Source organism: Xenopus tropicalis, chromosome 2 (assembly GCF_000004195.4).
Source record: "Xenopus tropicalis strain Nigerian chromosome 2, UCB_Xtro_10.0, whole genome shotgun sequence".
Classification (NCBI taxonomy): Eukaryota; Metazoa; Chordata; class Amphibia; order Anura; family Pipidae; genus Xenopus; species Xenopus tropicalis.
Window position 1 is genome coordinate 104,167,340 of NC_030678.2, and position 26,180 is coordinate 104,193,519.

At 38.2% G+C, this 26,180-nt stretch overlaps 1 protein-coding gene across 9 annotated transcripts in view; it reads right to left on the reverse strand.

Moving 5' to 3' along the window:
- The window catches only part of msi2 (musashi RNA binding protein 2), a 433,137-nt gene that overhangs the window by 177,595 nt on the left and 229,362 nt on the right, over window positions 1-26,180 (reverse strand). For all 9 annotated transcript variants that reach the window (XM_004911719.4, XM_004911720.4, XM_004911722.4 and 6 more), the window contains one exon: window positions 13,406-13,454. In XM_004911719.4, coding sequence (XP_004911776.1) covers window positions 13,406-13,454 — 49 coding nt within the window. The remainder of the gene's footprint in view (window positions 1-13,405; window positions 13,455-26,180) is intronic.

Genomic DNA, 26,180 nt, shown 5'->3' on the forward strand with positions numbered 1-26,180 from the left:
AACGGCCCTTAGTAATAAAAATAGCAATTTTCTATATAGGATTTAGGATTACCCAGTGGCACATACTACTAAAAAAGCATACTTTTATGAAAATGGTTTATTAAGATGAAGCAGGGCTTTACATATGGGCGAGTTTATGCTATATATTTTTTTATAGAGACCTACATTGGTTGGGGGTATACTTTTCCTTTAAGTATCATCTACAGGACCTGATTTCCAGTAGCTGACTATTCCACAAAACAGTTTCAGCAGAGCAGCCATCTAAACTTCCAGCCTCAACTCACTTTAGACATAATGGAAACTGGTATACTGCCTGCAGGATATTGGGACCTGGGTATGACAGGGATATGAATATTGTGATCCTGTCTGTATCCCTTTCATATAAATATGCAAGCGTGAGATAATTCCCCTTGGCTAATGCACTGCAAAACTACTCAAAGTACCAGTGTTTTCCAGAAATAGTTTTTCCGTGAGAAATGTGAAAAATAACACATTTGTTAAATAATAGTTTACATTTTCAGTAAGTTTAGTACCTGAGGAATTGATCACAACAGAGACATGTGCATCTCTTGTGATATAAACCTTAACTACTGAAATCCAAATATCCCCTAGGAATGTAAGTGACAAACAGCTTTTTCAGTCTCCATTAGCAAAGGACTTGAGAACATTAGTTTCTGAATCCCAGGGGGACTCTAAGCTTAAGGAAACAGTTTTTTTTTACCTGTTTGGCATTTGGAATAAATAAATGATCCGCAATAATGAATCATTTCAAAACTATATGAGAAAAAAACACCATATGCAAGAACACAAATGAGAAAGGAAGTTTCCTTGTTTACAGGTTGTTATGTACTGTATATGGCAATGCTAAGCTGACCTTCAGACTCTTAAAAAGAAGTGAAAGTGCCCACAGTACATGAGTAAAGAGAATAACATCATTTATTAAAACTAAAGGTAACTTCTTATCTTCTTAAAGATCCATGGAACCATGTTTCAGGAGCATAATGCCTCAACAGAGCATGAAAAACAGCATTAATTTTGATTCAGTAAATTAAAAAGTGAGGCAAACACGTAAATAAACACAGACAGATGCAACTGGTAGTAGAACTTATTTACAGACTCTATCTTTAGAAATGCTCCCATGTCTCCAACAGCATCATCATGTTTAATTCCAGGTGCCAGGTGCTTTCTTGGCTCCCCATAATATTAATACTTTGGCTGAATCAGGACTTCTCCCTCTATAGCTCATAATTAATCAACCTAATTAAAAGAAAAATATCTGCGCTATGCGGAGTTACTGGCAGACTTTACCCATCCAGCTTCCTCCCATACTTTCTTGAGGTTAGGCGAGTCTACATTTTACTACTTCGCTGCAGATAAAGCTCCACTGACTACCAGCTTTAAAGGTAACCTCCAGAATGTGTATTAATTATAATCAATTTTCTTATGGTAAAACCTCAAGAAGTCTCCAAAAAGGTTTTCTGACAACACATGTCACTGTGAAACATTAAAGAAACTTCCCATTGATGAATATGGGAAGTCATTTGCACTAATTCCCTGCATGTTTTGCTGCTGTTTTTACCTGCAAAAGATACACCAGTTGGGAAGTACTTTGCTTATCATTAACTTATGCATTCTTCCTTCGCATTCTAAATCAGTAACTGCTCACGACATGAGGAAGTCGCTCTTGACTTTTTATTTATTATTGCAAGCTAAACACACAATACAGAAACAGATCACATTCTTCAACTTATTTAATTTGTGAATATTTTCTTTCAATATTTTTATGTGTGGAAAAGCAGGTAACTAAGTGACAGCCTCAAACACAATAAGAGGGTCACTGCAAATGCTCGGCAGATCAGCACTGCCCCTGCTGAGAAAATAGCAACAGGGATTCTTGCAAGTTGACACTTCAGACAGCATCCCCATGGATTTGTATATTGTTGGGTGAACTCATCCTATAGTAACAAGGATAGCTTGCAGCTGATGCCCCTGAGCCTCATGGTCCCAGGTTTCTGGAACATCTTAAATGTTTTTTTCTGCATCTTCAATTTGTATTTAGTGCTTTATTAAAATTCTTTATAAATCACATTAGTCCCTGATCCAATGGCATTTGCAGACTATGAGGGTTATGTAATAAAAGGCACTACGTTTACTTATATACACATGAGGAAGGCTGTAGAGCCAAAACATGTAGTGCATGAGGTCTCCACTATAAAGCCACTGTGATGAAGCTATAAAGCTTGTTGTGTTTTCCAGGTAAATGAATTACCTTATTTATAACTATATGCAGCTACCACAGAAGTCTGCAACCTGTTGAAAGGCACTTACTATTACGGAACACATACTGAAAAGGACAACTAATTATTTGTAAGACATTAAGGCTGGGGGCACACAGAGCGTTGGGTCAGCTGCTCAGTCTAGCATTTTTTTTCATCCTGAGAGAAGTGGATCCGCTCCTGTACACTTTGCAGGTACACGCAGCGGATCGGATTTGAGGTTAAAAGCAGGCACTTTCAGGTCGACCTCAGATCCGCTGCGTGTGTCTGCAAGTAAGCAGATGCCCCTTCTCTGATGTCACACAAGGGGTTGGGTGCGAAGATGAAAATCTATAAATACAGATCTCTGGAGGCGGAAGCAGGTTTCGGCTGACGTGCACATCACTATGCTTACCACAGAGACGCCATGTCTGCCTTCCATTATTTGCTACAGGATACATTACCAAAGGTCCCCAGGCTGAAAAACATGTTTTAGCCCTGCAGACCACTATCTAAATCATCCTCTTATATGCACAAAGTCGCAGTAAACTAGTGACACCTTCATTTGCTTATCCATAAAAACTAACAACCTGAATGATATTCATCTCTAAGTGATACAGCATAAATATACTTTGAACCTTTTCCCCTGGTGCTACTCCCAGTAATGCATCATAACATGTGCATCTGAATGACAAACAAGTTGAGGGAGCTTCTTGTAAGATGCCAATGTGTCTCCCCCCAGCTGCATACTCATGAATACAGTGCAGCTGCCTGAACTCTGGCAGCGCTGTATTCATTAGGAAAGTCTAGATCCTTGAACTATATTTTGGAGAACAAAGACCTCTTCATCATGTGGATTTTTTGCACTTTCTTTTTTATATCAATTGCTTTTAACGGTTTGCATTAATTGTTTTAAATGGCATCACTAATACCTTTTTTTGGCACCTTATTACTCTGTGGGGTATTTAGCAGGGTGTGTGGAGTTACCACTGTTTGCAAGTCTTCAAGGTTCTATGAGAACTGCAAAATTGAACAAATAAACTACTACAATTTATTTTAGCTTTAAAAAAAGACTCTCTGAGCGCTCTACTACTGTATACGCTCTATCTATCTATCTATCTATCTATCTATCTATCTATCATCTATCTATTTGTGTGCGTGTGTCTGTGTGTATCCAGTATATTATAGCATTTACAACAGGTCTGGTTAGGATTTTCCATTGTTATGCAGAAAGATAAAGAAAAAAAAAGTACCCCTAGAGAATGACACAGACACCTGACTTCACAGGCCTTCAATTTAATAAGCCGAGCTAGTTTCAAATGTTATTCCTTTATTCTTTATCCACAGGAATAAAACACACTCATTCTTAAACTCTTGCTGGCACTTCACATTTTACTAGCTACTGAATGTGTTTGTAAGTAATGGAATCAGTCAATTGCATAGATTTATATCCTAACCTTACATTCCAAACCACAGTGTGATTGCTGTAATGTCTGCCAATAGGGATATCAAACACATTTCTCAGCCATACATTTCATCATTCACTGTACAGCTCCATAATAATATAGGATAATTTCTCTACATGCTTTATATTTCTGTAACTAAATGGCGATAAAGCACAGTTTTAACAATTTATTTTTATAGGATTTTTTTGGCCTGCAGTTTGAGGCCCAGTCTTTTTACATTTAACCTTTCTACCACAGACATATTTATTGTGGCACTGTACATTACAGCTAGGAACATTTTAAAACATGCAGAATATTAATATGATACTGCAGTACAGAATGTAACCTATTATCCATTCTAAAATGACACTTTTTAGCTTGTATTAATTAAACAAAACTAGCAAATGAGCAGGTCATTAGAGGGGAAGGGAATTAAAATCACTGTCTGTACACACTCATACAGAGACACATAAAAGAAGACAAGCTGGAAGTCATATATTAAATGGCACAGTGTTGAAATTCTAGCAAAAGACAACACCCTTTGCTCCTATAATTCTATTTATTTAGTATAGTGACATTACTTAATATGAAATGACTGTACAGGCTATACTGTGCCAGTGCGAGGGTGGTACCCCTTCAAGAGGATGCCCTGGCTGCCAGACTGTAGGAATGCAGAGTCAAACAATACAAGGGAAAATATTAGAGACCGCAACCCTCAAATCTACTCCACAAATACATGCAGACCCCTGAAACAATCCTATTTATCAATTAATATCATAAATATAATAATCGAAAAATAAAATGTCATATACTTTTTTACTTCAACAGAATAAAAAAGCAAATGCGTTTTAGAAAGAGCAGTGGAGCCCAGAGCAAGGAGTACAAATCGCCAAATGGATATTCTGTATCATGTCACATACTCAGTAGTTCTGCCTTATCATCCAACCACCCAACACTTGGATCATGAAAAGCGCAACATCAAACCTGTTCTGAAAGAGAAGAGCTTATTATTTTAAAAGGCCAGTGAAGAAGGAATACTGATCAGTTGGCTGCTTTTTAGAATGTCCTTAGAACTTCACTGCACTCACTTGCTGGTAATGCTGTGCCTCAGAAGATACCGGATCACTATTAGACTCTGGCTTAGACAGTTTATTAAAAAAAAGAATGGCAGAATTGCAAATAAATTCAAGGAAAATTATATATGCAAAAATGACATATCCTCTAATAAGCATTTAATTATCACAGGAGGGGGTATTATTTTCTCTAAAATTTCAGTTGCTGTTTGGTTTGAAAAGTATATGTATAAAACTTCCAGCTTGGTCATATTCAGTTAGTGCTTCTTTATGATGCTTTTCGCCTTTGAACATAATTGAAATTTTGCATTTTTTGGGTTGTGCCAAGAGAATATCCTTAACCTCATCTGATCAATGTTGCCCTTCATGTAAAGATTTGACTTTTTTTACTATGGCATTCAACAATTCCATTGTAAAACAAACCAGTGATCATTGAAAAAAATATAAACCACAAACTATAGATGCCCAATAAAAATCTCTGAAAACATCTAACACTGGCCATATTAAATATTTGCTGATGTAAAACCATCTAAAAGGCCATTGGTTAAAAAGAACTGGTGCCCATTTTCTAAAGTATTTTGATAGCTGTGGTTAAGCTAAGGGTAGCATAATGATAAATATAACATATGCAGTCTTGTCAGTTGCAATGTGCATGATAATCAGAATTGCCCTCCCCTGCCATACTGAGAGGGCATTTAATGATGCCTGTGTGTCAGCAACAAATGCTTATCAAGAAGAAGGTCAGGTCAGGTCAATAACAAAATTTGGTTTTGAAAAAGGAGCAAGTACCCGAGGTACACACACAGTTGTGCCCATATAGTAGGCGATGTAGAGAGGATGTGTCATAGCAGGTACAGCAGAGCAAAACTGCAACAGTAGGGCAAGACTTACTTTTTGTAAGAAAACACCCTATCTTTCTTTATAATGGGGCTGCACAACATCTCTTTGGCCCAAGTCCGGGAACTACTAAAACATCACCCAATTTATTAGATGAAGTGGGCAGATTATTTCTCATATAGCATTTTGAGGTCCAGATAACATTAAAATGATGATGCAATACAGTGAAGTCTAGCCCAAATGCCTCTAGTTGGACAGCCCTGCTCCAACAAATTAAATTTGTGCCATTACTCTGAAAAATAACCAGCCTGAAACAATCCTCTATTCACTACACAGTTTTAGGCTGTGAGATAAAATGTAACAGCTAGTATTATCACCATGTAATTACATGTAATCACAAGAAAAAACATTATAAACAAATCATATAATGCAAAGTGGCACCAAAATCAGTCTAAAATTCCTCATATTCTGCTTATTAGTATAATGGGAAAACTGATGTATAATGAAGCCCATGAAGAGGAAGTCACTTAAAAGTTAATATATATAGGTTCTCATAGTTATCCAGTCATAGCAAACTCACACTGCCTGAGTGTTCTGGGAGGTTCTGAGAGCCAGAAGCAAGTGACCTCCAATGAACATTCTAGTAGTAACGCTTCACGGGCTCTAAACTGATTAACCATTAAAAGAAAAGCATGGAAGTTTGCCTGGAAAAAATTACCTAAATCGCTATGCTGACAGAGAGGCCTTTTTAAACAACTGTGGGAAGCTCAATTACAGCATTCAGCTTGCTGTCTCCATGTAATCTTAAGAACAAATTAAAATGGGATTTCTTAGTGTAACCGTTTCTATCTACTCCAGCAATACAGATAGAGAACATTTCCAGAGCAAGCTTTACCTATAGCTGTTAATGCAACTTTAGTGCTAGATGGTACAGAATGTAAATTGCTATGACATTAAAAAGCAAACACCAATGGAAGGTATGTGCAGAAATAGCTGACACTTTAAGCAAAGGCCAGCTGGCCACAAGAAGTTGTATGGCAACAGTGGGCATTAGAACAAACCAAGAAAGGTGCATTTTTGCTTTACCTTTATTTTAGATTTAATTAAATGGGAATGAACTGTGGAATAAAAATCAGGAGAATATTTTAAAATCTAAAGAGAATTTACCTGTATTACAAAAACTTTTGTCTGTGTTGTTAAAAGGTGACTAAAACAAATGAAAGAGTAATTCACATGATCTCCAGCTTTGAGATGTTCCTTTGGTGGTAAATACCCTTTAGTACTGACTAGATATACAATTTCGGGACTGAATAAGATTTTATTGCTATAGAGTGGCGGCCCAATAATATACAGTAGGTAAGGGATCCATTATCCAAAAAACTCTGAATTATGCAAAGGGAATCTCCTATAGACTCCTTTAAAACAAAATAATTTTCAGTTTTCAAAATGATTTCCCTTTTTTCTGTAATAATAAAAAGTACCCTTTACTTGATTGATATTTATTGAAGGCAAAAAACAATCCCATTGGGTTTATTTAATGTTTAAATTGTTATATACAAATTAAAGAAAGACCCCTTATCTGGAAAACCCCAGGTCCCAAGCATTCTGGATAATAGGTCCCATAACTGTACTACATTGCTGCAGGTGATTAATATCTTAACATTACAGGGGTTCTACATCAGGCAAATGGAATGTTAGCAGTCAAATTTTATAATGCATTAACTCTGATGTCATAATGGGTCAGTTATAAGATTTTTATAGATTTTTCTGTTGTAAAATAATCTCACTGCATTGTATTGTATTTACACAATCTTATTATGGCAATGTGTATTTTAACTGTAATCTTTCCTTATGTCCAATTCATTTTTCATTATCTGTGTTTGTGTGTGTGATTTGTTCTTTATAACAGGAAGAGACACATTTCTCAACAAATAAGGATGACAGCTTATTTTTTAAACTAAGGAAAGTCTGGCTGATTATGTCCGGTTTAGGTTCTGGATTAACTCAAAAGGAGAATGGCAAATAAGGAACTGTTCCATAAATGAAATGTAAGAAAAATCATGGGAGAAAACATGAAATGAGAAAATGATATGTGTATAACAATTACTGAAATGTATGCGTAAAGGATTACAGGAAAACTTGTTCTTCGCTCTGGCTGTAAATTAACCACATAGCTTCCACTGGAAGGAAAAAAACACAGATTAATTTATCAAATGAAAGATGTACACAGACAATGTGTTTCGGTAACAGCAAGCAGTGGCAAGTCACGCAGGTGTCACCAGTCATACGTAACTGACTTTCATTTGCTTGGGAACCTAAATGAAGGAAGGCAACTGAATTAGAAGAAACTTTGGGGGGAGGGTGATTTAAATACACTTTCAACAAGATACCTGTAGCACAACAATATTTCTATCTGAAACTATACTGAGATAGATGGTGTCCAGTGAATACTACCTGACAGTTGGTTGCTATAGTTTTCTGCACCTTTTACTACTGTACACTATTGCAGGAAGTAAAATGAAGGTTCTGCCTAGGGTTGCTACCTAGCTGGTATTTTACTGGCCTGGGCGGTAAAAATTATGCTTGATGATAATGTTATTAATAGGGAAAATGCATAAAAATATAGAAAGGCTGGTATTTTTTTCTAGAAAAGGTGGCAACATTAGTTTTGCCAACTACAACTGGCCTGCCAAGGTATCAGGGGATCTTCTTGGACACAGACCATAGCCAAGGACTATATAAAACCATTTGTGCTTTGCATTTGAAATTCCAATGTTGTTAAAGTAGGTCCTGCAAGTCAGATTCCCTGGTGGGCCCTGGGAGGAACAGTTAGAAACTAGGTTGGCAATTTGTAGAATGATGCTTCATTCTAGATGCATTTGGCACTATATTTCTTTAGATTATACATTCAGTCTATTTTGTGTAAACACAAATGAATGTTTAGGTGGGCTTTCTCCTGAATCTCAGAATTGTGCAATTTGTTTTGAAGGGGCGGAATTGGCAGCTTTTTTCACCATGTATGGGACCTGTTATCCAACATGCTAGGGACCTGATGGTTTTCCAGATAAGGGGTATTCCCTTAATTTAGTTCACCATTCACCAGAATGATCCAATAATATTGTTAACTTATCGTATAGTTGATGGTGTATGAATGATCATCGAGCCACTAATCAGTCCGAAATTATCGGGCAAAAAATTGATTGGCTTGAAAATTTTTGTTGCGAGCGATAAAATCTGCCAGTTGTGAGTGCTAGACATTTGTCATTGAATGATTGTTCCCTGTGCATGTCATGATTGCCAGTGGAAGCCAATGAAAATTAACTGAAGTACACAAATGTTCTTTGTGGAACCTTAACTTACTTAGTGCAGGGTTCGCTCATATGCGAACGCTACATATTACAAAACCTTTAATAAAACATGTTTTTTGGATAGTGCAGCAAGTTGCTGGCAAAACTCACCAGAACTACCGGTAGAACAGGGTATGGCACACACAGGGGCATGGGGCAGGCAGGAGTATGGCACACACAGAACTTAGGGCTTCCGCCACGATATTGGATCGAACGTAGATGCATGAGCTTTCTCTATTTTATGTCAACAATATGATGCCATCTTTTCAAATAATTGTTGTCCGTGGATGGCATATCGTTTGGCAAACCAATCGTCAATCGATTGTGTACCGATTAGATCGTTCATCAGTGAAATTGGCTTGTGTATGGCCACCTTAATTCAGTGATCCCCAACCAGTATCTCGTAAGCAACATGTTGCTTACCAACGTCTTGGATGTTGCTCCCAGCGGCCTCAAAGCAGGTGCTTATTTTTTAATTCCTGGTTTGGAGTAACGTTTTTGTTGCATAAGAACCATATTTAATGCCACACAGTCCCATGTAGGCTACCTGTCCACATAAGGACTACCAAATAACCAATCATAGCACTTATTAGGAACCCCTAGGAACTCTTTCATACTGTAGTTGCTCCCTAACTCGTTTTACATTTTATAGTGACTCACTGGTAAAGAAGGGAACCCATGCTTTAAGCCTATTAAAAAATAATTTAAAGAGTAAATAAACACAATAACATTGTTTTGCCTACAATAAGGATTAATCATATCACATAATTGTTAGGAACAAGTACAAGGTAATAATGGAGTCTATGAGAGATGGCCTTCACCTAATTTGGAGCTTTCTGGATACTGACTTTCAAATGACAATTTCCAATTAATGAACAGGACTGAATGCAACAACAACACTGTCCTTTAAGCAGTGCCAAATTTCCATCTGGCACTGCCCTTGGAACCTCTACCCTTGGTTGTGCACCCATTCATTCAGTTTATAAATGTAAATAGACTACTTCACATGTACCAATTCCCTGCAGCTCCACTGCCAGGTTTTACAGGAATACCCCTAAGATGTCACCCTAAGCACAGGTTTTAGGTGTCTATATGGCCCTGACTTTAAGAATAAACTATAAGAGTTCCTTTGACTCTACTGAGGAGAGCAAAGGAAAATGCCAAGCAGAATATCAGTGGAGCAGAAACACACACAGGCAACATTACATCCCATTAACAAAACTCTGCATTGTTGACTTCTTTCCCTGAGAGAGGCATGCAGTATAAAAAGAACGCAATGGAAGGCAAGCAGAAGGAAAAGCACAGAAGGCCCTCTAGCTGCTGAATGGATTATGTTATGGACTTTACAAACACTTTATATGGGCTTGCTTTAAACACCACTATCCTCTGAAAACTCCTCATAACTCTCCCCACTCATGAAACCCAGTAGAGGAAATCAAAACTTCAAATACTAATAATCCTGTGACAGTATAATCAGCACATTACAGACTTTGGGAAAATACATTTCATAAATTGGGGTTGTGCTAATTATTTGATGTGAAGGTGTGCTGTCTGGAATAGCTCGTAAGCTGGACGGCGCACTGTGACTAAATGCTAGCTATTTCCAGTCAATTACAATATTCCATTCTTCATTCAGAACTTTTGTGTTGTAAAAAGGCATTTCTCATTCACCGAAAGCTTTGTACCTTGCAAACAATTGCCTGACATATGCCATAGCTCTGGCTGTGAAAGAGACGCAAACCAAGTGCTCACAGCATTAAATAAAATCTTTGTGTTAAGTATTTCAGCCTTCCAGCATACTTTGCTCGAGGACCGGCATTTGTCTGTGTGGAAAGCTCGTTAAGCACAAACCAATCACTACAATGGAAATCTGAGGGCACAAGCATTGCTGCCAATGACAGCACATTCCATTCTCTACTAATCCACCAGAGATCATTACAGACCTATACATTTCAGCATCTGCTAGTTACATTTTGCACTACAGCCACTCATTATTCCTGTATAGTCTATCTCCACATTCCAGGAATGATTCCACAACATTGTGTGTGGAACTACAGACTAGCAAACATAAATACACGCGTAAATAAACACATATTTCAATCGTGCATGTAAATTTCAATTTTTACTATAGTAATGACTGCTTTATAATATTGACAACTGTATTATATAGTTCTATAATCTTGAAAACGGTTATCCAGAAAGCTCCACTTTACCTATTTAAAGGAGAACTAAAGCCTAAAATGCTGTATTTTATATACTGAAAGTACTGTAGTGGTGTAAAATCATAAGTAAATAATAAGAGACACACAAATACTACACATTATGCGCACAGGTCTGCATAGTAACATAATGAGTTAGTTTGAAAAAAGACACATATCCAAAGTTCAACCTTTTATGCCTATATTAACTGCCTAACTTCTAGCTGATCCAGAGGAAGGCAAAAAACCCCTTCTGAAGCCCCCTCTTGGGACAGAGGGGGAAAAAATTCCTACCTGACTCCAAGATGGCAATCGGCCCAGTCCCTAGATCAACTTGTACTATGAACTATATTCCTTAACCCTGTATTTCCTCACTTGCTTAAAAGCCAAGATATCTCATGTATCAGCCAATATGACTGATTCAGGGAGAGAATTCTACAACTTCACAGCTCTCCCTGTAAAAATCCCTTTCCAAATATTTAGACAGAACCCCCTTTCTTCTAATAGGAATGTAAGTGTTGTACATCCCTGATAGTGTACATCCCTGATAGTGTACATATACATATAGACATATTCATAATATATATGTTTCAAGCATAAATATCATCAGAGTTAATACATATACATGGTCAGTTCTTATGTTTTCCAAAACACAGAATACATGTAGGTCAGAGTGTTACTATCTGGTTCTCTGATTCTTGCTGTAGATATACATGGCGTATATGGAAATCTCACAAATATATATACAATATATATAATTCCAGTAATGGAAGTGGCCGCCCTTGAGGTGCAAGGTATAAATGTTTTTAACTTATCTGAAGCTATATGGTAATTTGCAGGAACAGAATATAGATATATTCTCTCATTCAAACTAATGCCTGATCGCTTAGGCCTGTTACATTAGCAAACAATTATTTTATATATACAAAACCAGAGAAAACGATCCGCACTCCGAATTCAGCTTATATCTTCATTAACGTTGCCCGAGTGCAGCTTTGGAAAAACCACCATATCTCACAGAAAAATAGCGCACTCCAGGGACTGTAAAAGTTCAATCTTCATTCCATTTATGCCACCAGATCAACGTTTCGGCTCTGGTCTAGAACCTTTCTCAAGATATATATATATATATATATATATATATATATATATATATATATATATATATATATATATAAAGAGAAAAAGTGCCTCACTCACAGGAACTTTTCAAAACTGTTTTATTTACAAAATTCCAACTTTTGATAACCATTTGTTCTCTTCCTCAGGGACAACCTTAATTTGGGGGGAAACTACTGCAACTTTAAGAGCAGCAACTGCATAGAGCATTGTTTTTTGAATAATTTGGTTCAAGTTTGGTACTGCTGTCCACTACACAATGAACAAATCTGATTTTGAAATGTTTCATTTTTAAAAAACGACATGTGGCCTTTTTATGCTGAAAAAAATGGGTACGGTTAGGGCCAAGTTTGAGAGTTGCCCGATTCTGGGGGTATTACTTAATCCAAACAAAGATACAAAAATATTCTTAAAATTATGTGGCATTTGAGTGTAATATCTCATGTGGTTGTTTAGATGACATGTAGAGCTATGACACCCGTATGAACAGCTATATGGGAGAGCAGAATGAATCAAGGGTAATTAAAAAATAAGCCTTGCTAATATTAAAACTATTAATTCCAACTGGTGTTTTTACGACATGGCAAGTGACACCACAAGTGACATAGCACTTACGCTACCTCTTCAGAGAAAGCAGCACAGTAGCTTCCCATATATAATAAAGTTTGGAGGCATGGATAAGCACTGAATGAAGGTTTCTATACTGTGCATATTTGTTGTAGAGAATAAAGCTGGCCATACACGCCAAAAAAAACCCGTTTCGTACGATATTCGGTGCGTGTATGGCAAGTCGGCGAGTCGACTGTTATCGCAGGAGGCTGCTGATATCGGTCGACTCGCCGATCGCCCAGGTTAAAAGATTTTGATCGGGCGCCATAGAAGGCGCCTGATCAAAAGCTGCCTTCAGGGCTGAATCGGCAGAAGGAGGTAGAAATCCTATTGTTTCCACCTCCTTATCTGCTATTTCAGCCCTGAGAGGTTAGTGGCCGATTGTACGATCTTTTGTGCGACCGATGGTTGCATGAAAGATCGGAAATCGCCACGTGTGTGGCCACCTTAACTTGCACTTCAAGTTCCCTCCCTTCTAAATCAGGGGCAAAATGGCATTTGAGAAAACAGAAAATATCTTACCTCTGTGTCTGTTTGTTGTCTTGTCAAACATCAACATAGCATCTTCTACCTAAAATGGAAAAAACTACAGTCAAAATCTTTTTTTCTAGGATATTGCACAAATAAAAATCACTTGCACAGTTTTTACATAGAGGTACAGACATTATGTTATAGCTTTCATACGAGTTTTACATACTACAATACAAAATTGTATTACACAGATTTAGAACTATGCTTAATTTGATGCTGTTTGCTGAATTCTAATATAGCACTTTTACAGCTTTATAAACATACTTACTATGTGCCTAACAAATAAGCAACCAGTTCTTCTGATCCACGAGTGGTGGAATGATTTCATACTTCATATTTCATATGCTACATTGATCTCTCTTAGTAACATGGAACATACATAGATTCTTACAAAACTCCAAGGACAACTCAAATCCTGTGTGTGATCATTCATATACTGTGTGCATTCCTTTCATCATTCACCCACTGTGAATGACTGGAACGAGCAGCCTTCCCTTTAAGTAATAGTGGTCAAAACTTGTCAATTCAAGATGATGCACAAACATACCAAAGTGAAGCATTCTGAATGATAAACAAGCTGTGAGATACTGAATTGAGGGGGATGCTTCCATATACCAACTTATCACAGCAAGAAAATCAACAAATTTTTTTTTGAATCAACATTATTGGGATTGGGATTTTTGGTTATTTTAAACAACAAATAATGTGATGGTCCCTCAAACATCCCTGCAGGATTCATACTTTAAATCCCTAGGTTTACTTCAGTTCAGTATCGAGTAATATGCCCCATATTGTCACCTCCAGAACAAACCAAGGCTACTGCAATTAATACCCACAGTACAATGTTGATCCACAGATAAGTCCAACTGACATTTTAGAGTTAAGAAAGAACTGTTTTTATTTTTTGGGACAAACCAGGGACAGCTTTATTTATTTTTTAAATCGCCGACAAGCAATATGTCTGCCCAGTTTCAATAGAGTAAGCTCATCCCTCAATGTCCTCTTACTACTGAACGATAATGATTAGACTGCACCCCAGTCATTAAAATTGTCTATATTAAAGCTAAAGGGCAGCAACCTTATTGAATTTGTGTGAGCTGATAGTGAAGCCTCCTTTTCCCTGTCTAAATTGCTGTCCTATTAACCTGCACTATCCTAAGGAAAGAAATGTTCATTGGGCAAAGTGGAAAATATCTGTTCTTGCTGAGGAATTGCGCATAGCATAGGATATATTAATACACAACAGCTTTTTGGGACAGCATGTTTCAGATTTTCATTGGTGTTTATGAAGAATACTTCATGCATAACATAAAACAGCAGAGAAAGAATAGCCCCCATATTCATCATTTCAACATTACAAATTCTGGCCCAGTACCTGATAAATGCAATAGTGCTAGGTGTATTTTGAGAGCAACTGGAACCCAACTCTTTACCCATCGTCTTAAAGTTTGGTAAGTCTGAATAAGGTGACCCCAGCAATGAAAGACATCTACATGAAACCTAAAAATATTTTCCATTCTCACCCTATTGAGCAATTTTTAAATCTGTAGTTGTATGGCCCTCAATAATGAAAGAATGTTTATACTATGGTGTGATGGTTGATAGTTCGCTTAAAAAAAATTCTCCTCGTATAGCTATTATTTGCTTAAACAAATGAGTTTTGGAAGAACGACGAACACAGCAGAACAACATGTTGAGTCTGAGCAGCCACATGAAGAGTTGGCTTGAGATCTTCGACAGCTGGGCATTTTGTAATTTTCCAATTGGTGTATTTGGGAAGAGGACTGTATCATACGAGCTCCTGATCAACTGTGGTGGAGGCTGCTAAGCTATTTAAGCAGCTCCTACAGATGAGCTAATACCAGGATTTTTTCAGGCTTGTTGGTCTCCATAATTACACTAGCCCTCTTGGAACAATCCTTTTAGTTTGGCCATAATGCCTGGATCAAAACTATGAAATGAATGAAATTATAATTAAACCAATTTATAATTCTCATCTAAAAGAACTTAATGCGTGCCCTTTACTGAATTCCCATTTAATACCGTGCCTCAGCATGCTGTTCTGTTAAACAGAAAATGTAGCGCATATAAAGTAACTAAGCCTAGAGAGGGCGAAACAGAATAGGGAGCTGCTGGTAAGTTTGACACTCTCTGGCGCTAAGCATAAATCAACGCACTGATCACGTAGGTAGAAAGACACACAGTTTAGCAATTAAATTTCCAAATTCACTGAAAGCAATCAGCTATGACAATGTTCTAATGTGATTTTCATAGCTCAGGACAGAGCTTGTAGCTAAAAGACACATTTATATATTTTTTTTAATGGGGAGGGGCAGGAGGGAGAGGTGGAAATGATAGAACAATATATGTATGTATTTTAATCTCTAACTGGTTATTTTGGAGCACTGATTGTGGCACAAATTCAGTCTGCCCTTTCATGCTTCACCCCACCCTTCTCTTCTAAGGCATCTATTGTGCTTAAAAGAATAGTCTATTTTCTCCTGCACAGAGGTCAAATAATGCAGATTTCAATAAGTTGTTTGCACACAAAGGTGCAGAAAATACTTCTGATTAAAAAAAGAAATCAGGGGCTAGTAAAACAAAAGGTCCAGATAAAACTGTTAAACAACACAAAAATGAAGACGGGAGAGCATTGCTTTAGAACTGTAGATGGAGAATGTCTTTTCTTCCCAACTTCGAAAAAAAAACCTATCAATGTACTGGCAAGACAGCAAGGACTGAAACTAGATTACTCAAACTATACAAAGCCTGAATAGACTGAAAAGGGGAAAAATGCAATCCTGCATGAACAGCTACTTTCTCACGGTTCTCCGTGAATCAAAGAGAAACAGCTTGCATGAGACTTCACCAAGGAGAAATGAAAGGCAGAGTCAAGGTCTACCACTGTATACCCTTGCATAAGCAAAAATAGATCTTCTCATAACAAAGGGTATCTTAGCTGATAACTAGTCAGAAGTAAATTTAGCTGCTAATGCAACTACAGCAAACTCTGAGTGTGTGTTATACACTGGAATAAAGGGGTTTAACCTTAGCATATCTGAATGAAATATAAAATATATGCCAGAATGATATTTAGAATTTTATGGTTAATGTGGGGGCATCTGAAATGGGAAGTATGAAAGCTTCACAGAATAAGCGACACTAGGCTAGGGATATCATCTTCTATAAACAACACAGCGGTAGTATGAATAAAATCCAGAATGTACCTGCTGTGTGGAACTAATATAAAGATATGATATTCATATGAATGTATAAGTGCAGCTGGTTACCAGTACAGTCAGTATTAAGGCTAGTATATACTTTCATCCTGCTTCCAATGACTATGCTAAAATAGTCAACCCAGAATGCCTTAAGCAAGCTTTCTGCTACCTTCCGCTGTCCTAAACATCACCGAAAATATTACGGATGTGTCTCGAAAGCCCAAGTCAGCTTAAGAAGCGCATTAATCAGATGCAATTAGGATGCTCTACTGACAAAATCTTAGAATAAATATTTTAAACATTACAAATTGACCATAACAAGTCCCAGGCAACACAAGTGAAAGCTCCATTTTCTGCACCATAGCCAAAAATCTCTTCAGTCAGAAAGAAGTCATTAAGCCGGCGTGTTTAAAATGACAAAATGCACTGAGGAAGCTTTCTCCCTTAGATTGGGTTAATAGCACCAACCCGGGCTGTGAACAGGAAAGGAAACGCATTTTTAATCACCATCTGAGAGTGAAGAAATATAAACCTGGAGGAGACAAAAGTTTTAATAATCCTAACAGTTCCTCTGCATTGCCTAAAATAGAAAGCCCAGTTCCCACCAGATGGCAATGAGACAAATGCAGCTGATTTGGGCTTCCAACTGCAGTATATAATTCAAACAAACCAGTGGAGTTTAACGGGTATTAAAACTTTTACACATGAGTGGTTAACGGCTGATATTCTGTGTCATGATTTTTAATGCAGTTTATTTTGTATTTAGCCATTCAAGTTCAAGTATGTGGAACGTTTTATGGACTTTTCCTGTGACTGAATAAAAATGCTGGTAAAGTTCTCTTTTTTTAATACACTGTTATTTCTTCCTTTTGTCATTTAAGTTTGCTTTTGGTGCATTCTGGGAAACTGACAGGAATTGCTGTCTGATATCTTTAAGGTTCCATACAGTAGTATATACTTTTCTGGCCAAAATACTTGACCTCTTTTAAAACACCTATGAGCCCTGCAATTGTATTCTGGAGATATTTTGTGGGAATTCTCTCAAATGACAGAAGTACCAACACCTTTTCCAATGTAAAATACAGTGACATCAGGTGTAAAATCATTGGTCATTCTAAAACCACTAACAGTCTGCATTTACTACTATTAAGACACAGCAACCAAGGAAAAATATAAACACTTGACTCACAATCTCTCTCTGCAGGAGCCACTTCTCCACTTCTTACTTCCAGGACACAGATCTTTTCCATCCTCACCCCTTTATCACAGGTAATGACATGCCAGCACTGGGATTTAAGCATGAGTGACACACCCCCTGTTATCCTCCATAACTACTCTAGTTCATAGAACATTCTAGAAAAGACATACCTTCACTCCAGAGTCTTTTCAGTTACTATGCCACTATATATATATATATATATACATAAGGTTATGTATATAGATCTACTTGTAAACTAAGAGCTTACCAACAAGACCTTTACCCTCGATATTCCCAACTTAAGGGGATTCTGTCATGGGAAAATATCAGTTGATAGCATCAATTAATAGAGCTACTCCAAGAGAATCCTGCAATGAATTCCTTTTTTTAATAGAGCAAACTGATTTTGCAAGTTGGAGTGATATCACCACACTCTATCCCTCCTATCAGCAGAACAATGGAAAGGTAGCAAGACAGCAAGCTCCCTGACACCTGCATTGTTAAAAATGCCCCCATGAGTCACTTAGTGCTAGTTCTCAGAATACTAAACAGTAAAAACCAAGTCCGGCTTATGACTATAGTTACAGTTACTGTTTTTAGTTACTTCAGTTCAGTTACTGTTTTTAGCTTATCTAAAAAAGTTCTTTTGTGTGGATCATTACGAAAGATCTGAATGTAAACAGTGTAAAATAGTAATAAAATATAATGAATCCCTTTAAAGTGAGTCTTAAAGAGCTCCTATTCCTTTCATTGTAATCCGAGTCGGGATTAAGCGCCATCGGAGCAATGACCACATCAATGAACCGTTGCAGTCGCCGATTCGACAAGTAAAAAAAATCCGCCCAATCAACATCAGGCCGAAATTTGGCCAAATATCTGTTGGGTAGGCCCATCAGGGGTCCCCATACAAGGGTAGATTAGCTGCTGAATCAGTCTAAAGGACTCAAATTGGCATCTTAAATCTGCCTGTGTATGGCCACCTTTAGACTGAAAATGCTATTTTTGCAATCACTTTATATAACCTGTCACAGCAGTACATTTGGCAGCCAAAATGTCAATGATTACCCCTTTCACACAGGCTCTTGTTCTAGATTTCCTTGTTAAGTGAGCCACAGCTAGAATATGCACATCAGAATCTCATATAGACAACAGTCATTATGTCTATTATAACCCCCAACAAAACATTTAATTTAATGGGAGGTCAACTAGCTCACTTTCTTTAAAAGTAAGGGAGGTAAAAAAAAACTGGCAAAATAAAATTACATTTATTTCCATAATTAGTTTCAGTTTCACCCTGTTATATGATTAAACATTTGTCTGAAACTGAGCTTTTCTCTTTTTATAATAGAATTCCATACTTTAAAAAGAGACTGATATCAATAACCATTTCTGGCAATACATTTTAAAAAAGGAAACCATTTCTTAGCATTCCTTTTGATTTCATGAAGCCCAAGGCTACAGTTTTATTTCCCTAAATATGCTTTCTACTATTCAAATGGCCTTGTATACTGAATATGTACTAAACAGTGCTTAGTACAGGATAATGCCTAAGCCAACATAATTGTATGAAAATGAGTTAAGGTAGTGTGTTGCCTGAGATGGAGAACAACAGTGTCTTTTGCAGGGCTGAAGCTGATTCCATAACCCTAACAAAAAATTGAAAGCGGCCCTTACTAGATCTGTTTCCAAAGGAGAAAACTAGTTTAATTCACGTGGCTGAGAAACCCCCTTGAATAGGCTATCACTAGTGATGGGCGAAATGTTTCGCCAGGCATGGATTCGCGGCGAATTTCCGCATTTCGCCATTGGCGGATTGTTTCGCGAAACGGATGAAAAAATTCGCCGCGGAAAAATTCGCCGCACGTCCAAAAATTGTCGCCGGCGTCAAAAAAGAATTGTCGCGGGCGTAAAAAGAATAGGCGCGCGTCAAAAGAATAGCCGCGTGCGACGAAACAATAGCCGCGCGTCAAAAGAATAGCCGCGTGCGACGAAACAATAGCCACGCGACAAAATAATAGCCGCGGGCGACGAAACAATAGCCGCGCAACGAAATAATAGCCGTGTGCGACGAAACAATAGCCGCGCGACAAAATAATAGCCGTGTGCGACGAAACAATAGCCGCGCGACAAAATAATAGCCGCGGGCGACGAAACAATAGCCGCGCAACGAAATAATAGCTGCGGGCGACGAAACAATAGCCACGCGACAAAATAATAGCCGCGGGCGACAAATTTTTTTTGTCGCACGACATTTTCGCCGTTTCGCGAATTTTTCGCCGTTTCGCAGATCTTTTTAAAGATTCGCTAATTTTTCGGCGAAGCGAAACGGAACAGATTCGCTCATCACTAGCTATCACATTGAGCACTAGAACTGCAGTTCAATGTCGAACTTACATTCATAGATTCTACTCATTGAGATTGCCAACAGATTGAACACTGTGCTTGGCCCAATGTTTGGCCAAATCAACTACTGATGTTAAATCGCAAGTGGCTAGTTCAACTTGGGCTTGCTAGTTTAGAGTATGAAAATGAAAAAAAATGTAATACACATGCGGATATGGTGGTTCCCATTCATAATTCACTAGCTAGTCATATTGTAATCAACACCATTAGTTTGCACCAAAGCTATTTAGCATTGCTCTCCATCATCCTCTGTAACACAATAAATGTTATTGTACAGACAAGGATAGTTAAACTAAACACTACATTGGGTTAACCAAAATGACTCTTAGGCTTGAAGTAGAAAAAGGGTAACCATAGTATAGAAGCAGGTAAGGCATGCAATCAAGCTAATAGAGGGTAACTCTCCAGCCCTCAATTAACCTGTATAGTATTATTAGAGGTATATTTTAAAATATCCCCTAAAAATCCTGTACACGCGAACAGAGTTGTGAAATTCCCCTCCGGCAAACTGTGACACTCTTCGCTAAACATGCTCCTACATACATGACATACAGAGCAGGGCTACATTGTATTACTAAAACTTTCTGCATCATATCCTGCTAAATAGCAGATGATTGCCTTTCAATTAATGAAGCCCAAAAGTCTCCAGTTCCCCGGCTACAGTGATGAATTAACCCCTGCTTCATAATGCATCAAGTGCTGAGCCCATGCGGAAGCACAGAGAGCAACATAACTGACTTATTAACTGCATTTAGTCATGTAACTTCATTATAGAGCTGTCTCATTAATTATAAGTGTACAGGAACCCATTATAATAACAAGTAGTGCATCATTAAAGTGAACAGTGTTCATCATAATGCAGAGCCGTGTTATGGTGTTAATGCTGTAATCAGCCCTTAAACAGCTTTTAACCAGCACATACAAGCACAAAAATGGGTGCAAACTTGCATGCACTTAAATGCTATCACAAAGGCACAAAACGGCTGCAACACACACTACTCTGCACTTATGCTAAAACACCAACTGATTCTGCCTGTTTGAATAAGGTTCAATAGTAGAAGACAAGAGGGCCCTAAAATGATCACCTCCCTTGAGATGTTGTTCAGGTCTCCCTTCGCGTAATGCAACCACACACGCAACTGATTAATGGCCTAATTACATGCCAACACCATTTAGGGAACCATGCTCATCTGAGCAGAGGGAATGACGCAATCTGAAATACATTTGGGTCCACACTGTTAAATAAAAACATTTGTGCATATTTGTGATAGGCACATTGCATTTGAAAATTAGCTCTATAGTATATCTGGGCTCTCAGGGTGGCCAATCACATCCTAGAAATGCCCAATGACATTGTACAGTACAGAAATAAGTATTACAATGTACAGCTACTTCCAAAGTGGCAGAAAGACTAATGGTTAATCGGTTCTGACATTACATAAACTGTCATGGCGTCCCTTTTCCTAAATGTAAAATAACTGAGCTCAGGTTTCTTTAAGTATTTGATATTAGGTTGGCTGAAGGCTGCCGGAAGAGTTCATTTTCATTCAGCATCAGCAAAGCTTTCAGGATGTTAATTTTACTTGCTCGTACAGACAGTGTGTAACTGGCCACGCTGGATTGGATTACAAGCATTATACAGAACTGCGGGCTGCAGTACCTAAGGCGTCTTTACAGAGCTTGCACTACCTGCTTGAATGGCTAACTCAGCCTCAATAGCAACAGGAACATTATATCACAATAATATGTGTAAGTGCGCGTGTGTGAGAAAATCAAAGGTTTATTGATGTTTTCAAACTTAATATGAAGTCCCTGAGTGCACCAGGGCATTCTTGAACTTTGAGTTATTACCTTGAGGTATTATTATATATATTTAAAATAGGTTGGGCCAGAATCTAGTTTATAGAACAGTGTTCTCCACACATAGCATTATAGGTACCTTCAGCAAAGGTCTTCTTTTTAGTAGAGGGGATTAGAGTACACAGCCCAGGAGACTGATCGAACCCTTTTTATTACAAAGTTGAACATGTGTTACGGGACACCCAGCTGATGAAATAGAGTACTTTCAAAATCCAGAGCAAATAAAGCTTCTGATCTCCGAACAGTTTGGCAGAGCAGGGCCAGCAGACACCAGGCAAATGGAGTGCTGAGCAAATCCCTGCTAAAACACATCTTAATTCCCAAAGGCCTGTGTGTGGATTAAAATGAAATGGAGTGCACAAGACGAGAGAAAGTTGGGAGGCCATAATGAGGAGTGTATGAGAGACAAATATCAGTCAGAAGGGTTTGATACGTGCTGTGCAATCCTCAGTGTTGTCATTTTCTTTTCTAAGATAGCCAAATATATTGTGATCAATGCAAGCTTGCAATCGGACCAATGCCAGCTGCTGATACTTATTTTTAGTTCATCTATGCAGAGGGTAAAATGTCATTAACTGGCAAACAGAAATGAATCAATGATCCTCTGTGAGCGAGAAAATCATCTTTCCATCCAGAGATAGGTTAGATAAGGAGAGCTGCCTCAAGGAATTTCTATTGTTCTAAGTGGGTCTCTGCTGAGGAGCAGCAGTTGAATGCAGAGGGAAAGGAAATAAACTCCTTTGGAACCCACAGATTTCTGTCTTTCCTGGGGAGAGGCTGTAACTCAAAAATGGTGTTCACCAGGGCCGGAACTAGGGGTAGGCAGAAGAGGCAGCTGCCTAGGGCGCAACTATTGGGGGGCGCCAGGCAGGTACCTCTCCTGCCTACCCCTAGTGCTACTTTGTCATTGCCTCCGCCGCTTGTCATTAATGGCGGAGGCAATGACCGATCTAATCGAACTGCCCCCCCCTGCACCGCCTCCTGTGCTTTGGCGCGCATGCGCTGTTCGGGGGGCGGGGAGGTGGGCGGAGTTGGCCAACCGGGTTGCCTAGGGCGCCCGGTCGGCTTGGCCCACCCCTGGTGTTCACAATAAAGCAAGATGGTGACATCTGCTATCAGGAGTCAGAAATGGTGGGAGCTACTTAAAGGAGAGCTAAAGGGAAAATCAGTAGGAAGTGTCAAAATGTTAGGTACCCCTCAGTAACTATAACTGCTTACCTGATACCCTTGGCCAGTGCTCCTGTTCTCTAAAAACTGTACTGGCCCAAGGCATTTCTGTAGAAGTTCTTCTTCACCATCTTCTTTGGCTTCTTCTATCTTCTGTTCATTCCAGTCCAGGCAAGTGCATGGGCATTAGAATGAAAAGATGAATATAGACGTGAAAAGCTGTCTTTTTCACTGTACTGCCTGGGTCCAAAGAAAAGAAGAGGAAGAAGACTGCAGTTCCTACAGAAGCACCCCAGGCCAGTGCCATTTTAAGCAAACAGGTGCACCAGCCGTGGTGTCAAGTAAGTGATTAGAATCCCTGGGGGGGGGGCTAAGATTTGGCACCCCATACTTTTTCAGCTCCTTTAATAACAGCAGGAGTGCTATATGTTCACATATAAAAGTTGGGGCACAGCGGGCTGATTTGCCATGGGGAACAAATTTGCCCAGTATAATAAATAAGTAAACTGTGGTTTACTTCTCTCCTCTCAGGTGAAAGCTGTACGTTATCTCATTTTTTTTTTAAGTTATTTATTCAGGATGAAAATTGTGCACATAGTATTTGGATTTGCGAATCATAAGAAATAAATCTCCTAGCTGCTGGTTAACTGTCAGGTACCATTATCTGAAATACCCAGTTGAAATCGCAAATCCAGCAGCATGCTCTCTCAGATTTACTACTGCTCTCCATGTAAATTAACAAAGACAAATGCTTCCAGCATCGCAGATCGTCTGACAAATCAGTCTTTCTGTTTCCTGCCCAAGGTTGAGATTACATAGCCGAAAAGAAAAAGATAGAAAGGCTTTAATCTTATTTTCGACGTAAGGTTTGTTTGGATAATACCTTTAAAGTGCCATTCATTCACTGGGAAAACGCCCAGGAGCTCTGAGGAATCCTCAGCTCTTAACGCATTGATGTCAGCAGTAAGAATCCCCAGGGCTAGGTAAGGAAGGAGGTTCCCTTCATCTTCATACAGTCATTATTGAACTAGAAGTCAGCTTGTAAGTAGCTTGGAGAGTGCAAGGAAGGCGGCCACTTACAAAAAGCAAAGATACAGACAGACCCATAAAGCCAGTCCTGAATAATATGCCAGCATTGTTGCTGCGCTTTTTGTCCTGCTTTATACACAATCTGTTAATTACCGGCAGCAACAACAAATATGGTATTTCAAATATCTTCACCTAAAATGAGAGAATATTTACATCTAGGCGAGTTTTCAATATAACATATAACTGTAAATGTATCTGACAGCATCTGTCTGACTGTTCGCTGCACTACTCTCTCTGACTGTGGAAACAATGTAGCAAAAGCTCACTTATTGAAAAGCTGACCCCTGCTAGAATTAGAACCTAGGAACAGAAAGGGATGATAATCAAATTTGCTTGGAATTAATATTACAAACAACTTAAACACAACTGAAAACTGTAACTCATTTATATTGGAAAATTCCTTAGAATTACATTTTCGTTATTATGCAATTTTTGGAAAAACATACCTGATAAAAATTGTAAAATGTAGTTCTGATAAGAACAGGAAAGGAAAAGCAGCAGTCCTATCACACTGTATATTTAACACGGTTAAAGGGTTATGTAATTAAAGGTACTAAGTTTGCCCAGGAGCATTAACCCATAGCAACTGATCCAGGGGTAGAATTTACTTGTCACCTGTTTGAAAGCAAGCATCTTACTGGTTGCTATGGGTTACTGCTCCTAGGCAAACTTACTGCATTTAATTACATATGGGAGTATAAGTGGTATGGTTATGTTCACTTACAGTATATAAAGTAATGTGTATTTCTAATAATGCACCACTGCACTGTATCTTTCCCCCAAAAAGGTGTCTAAGCCACCTATACCCCCAGAACTCTTACCCCCCTGAACCCCCACCCCTTTGGGCAATAGCAATCTTTCCATTTGTACTTTGTACAAATAGAATAACTGTATTGCCCTAAGCCTAACCTTAGTGAGCTAACCTAAGGAAGCCACAACATTGGCACTGAAGGGAATCATTATAAAAGGACTGTGCAAAGGTAAATGATTAGAAAAACAGACATGTTCCTTATAGATAGATGTTCCCAAACTGTGGCTCTGCCTCTCTGGTGAAACCTGGAGTAAAAGAAGGGGCTTACTCTAAGGGCAGTTAGGGCTATGACACATGGTACTACTTGTCGCCCGCATTTTGTCATAGCTACAGAACGCCAGAAAATACCCTGCAATAGACAATACTGAAAAGTGTCTCTGCTAAAACACTCAAATCACGTAATCACTGTCATTGTACACCCTGTGGATAATATTGAGCACTGCCTACCAAAGAATAGTAGGTAAACCAGTGACCTTTACTAAAGGAAATAGTGTTTTGGAATTTATCAGTGCATTATATTCACTAATAAACTTTGAAACACTTATTCTATTATAATTAGAATTATAGTTAATATTACTTCGATTGAAGTGCAAGTATTTAGGGGATTTGATCATTTTAAAGATTACTAGGAATTGGTAGTAATGCAGTAGTAAACAATTTGCAAATCAAAACCACTTGTCCTTTTATTTTTTTTTATATGAGCGGTAACTTACCTTACACAAAAAGAATAAGCAGCTATAAAGCGGCCCTAAATTTTTTATTTATCATAGTTTCCACAGAGAGCTACCAGAGCTATACACACAACAGAAAACCAGAATACAAACTAGGACTTATTCAGAGAAATAGTTTGCAAATAATATTTGAATAAATATTCAAGTTTTTTTTATTCTGCTTGTCATTTAACATTTAAGCCTATACTTTACTTGGATTTCTCCCTCCTTTAGTCTTTCAGTTAATGGAAAAGAAAACAGTAGTCTGATCTTTAAAAAATATATATATTTTGACCACCACTCAAAA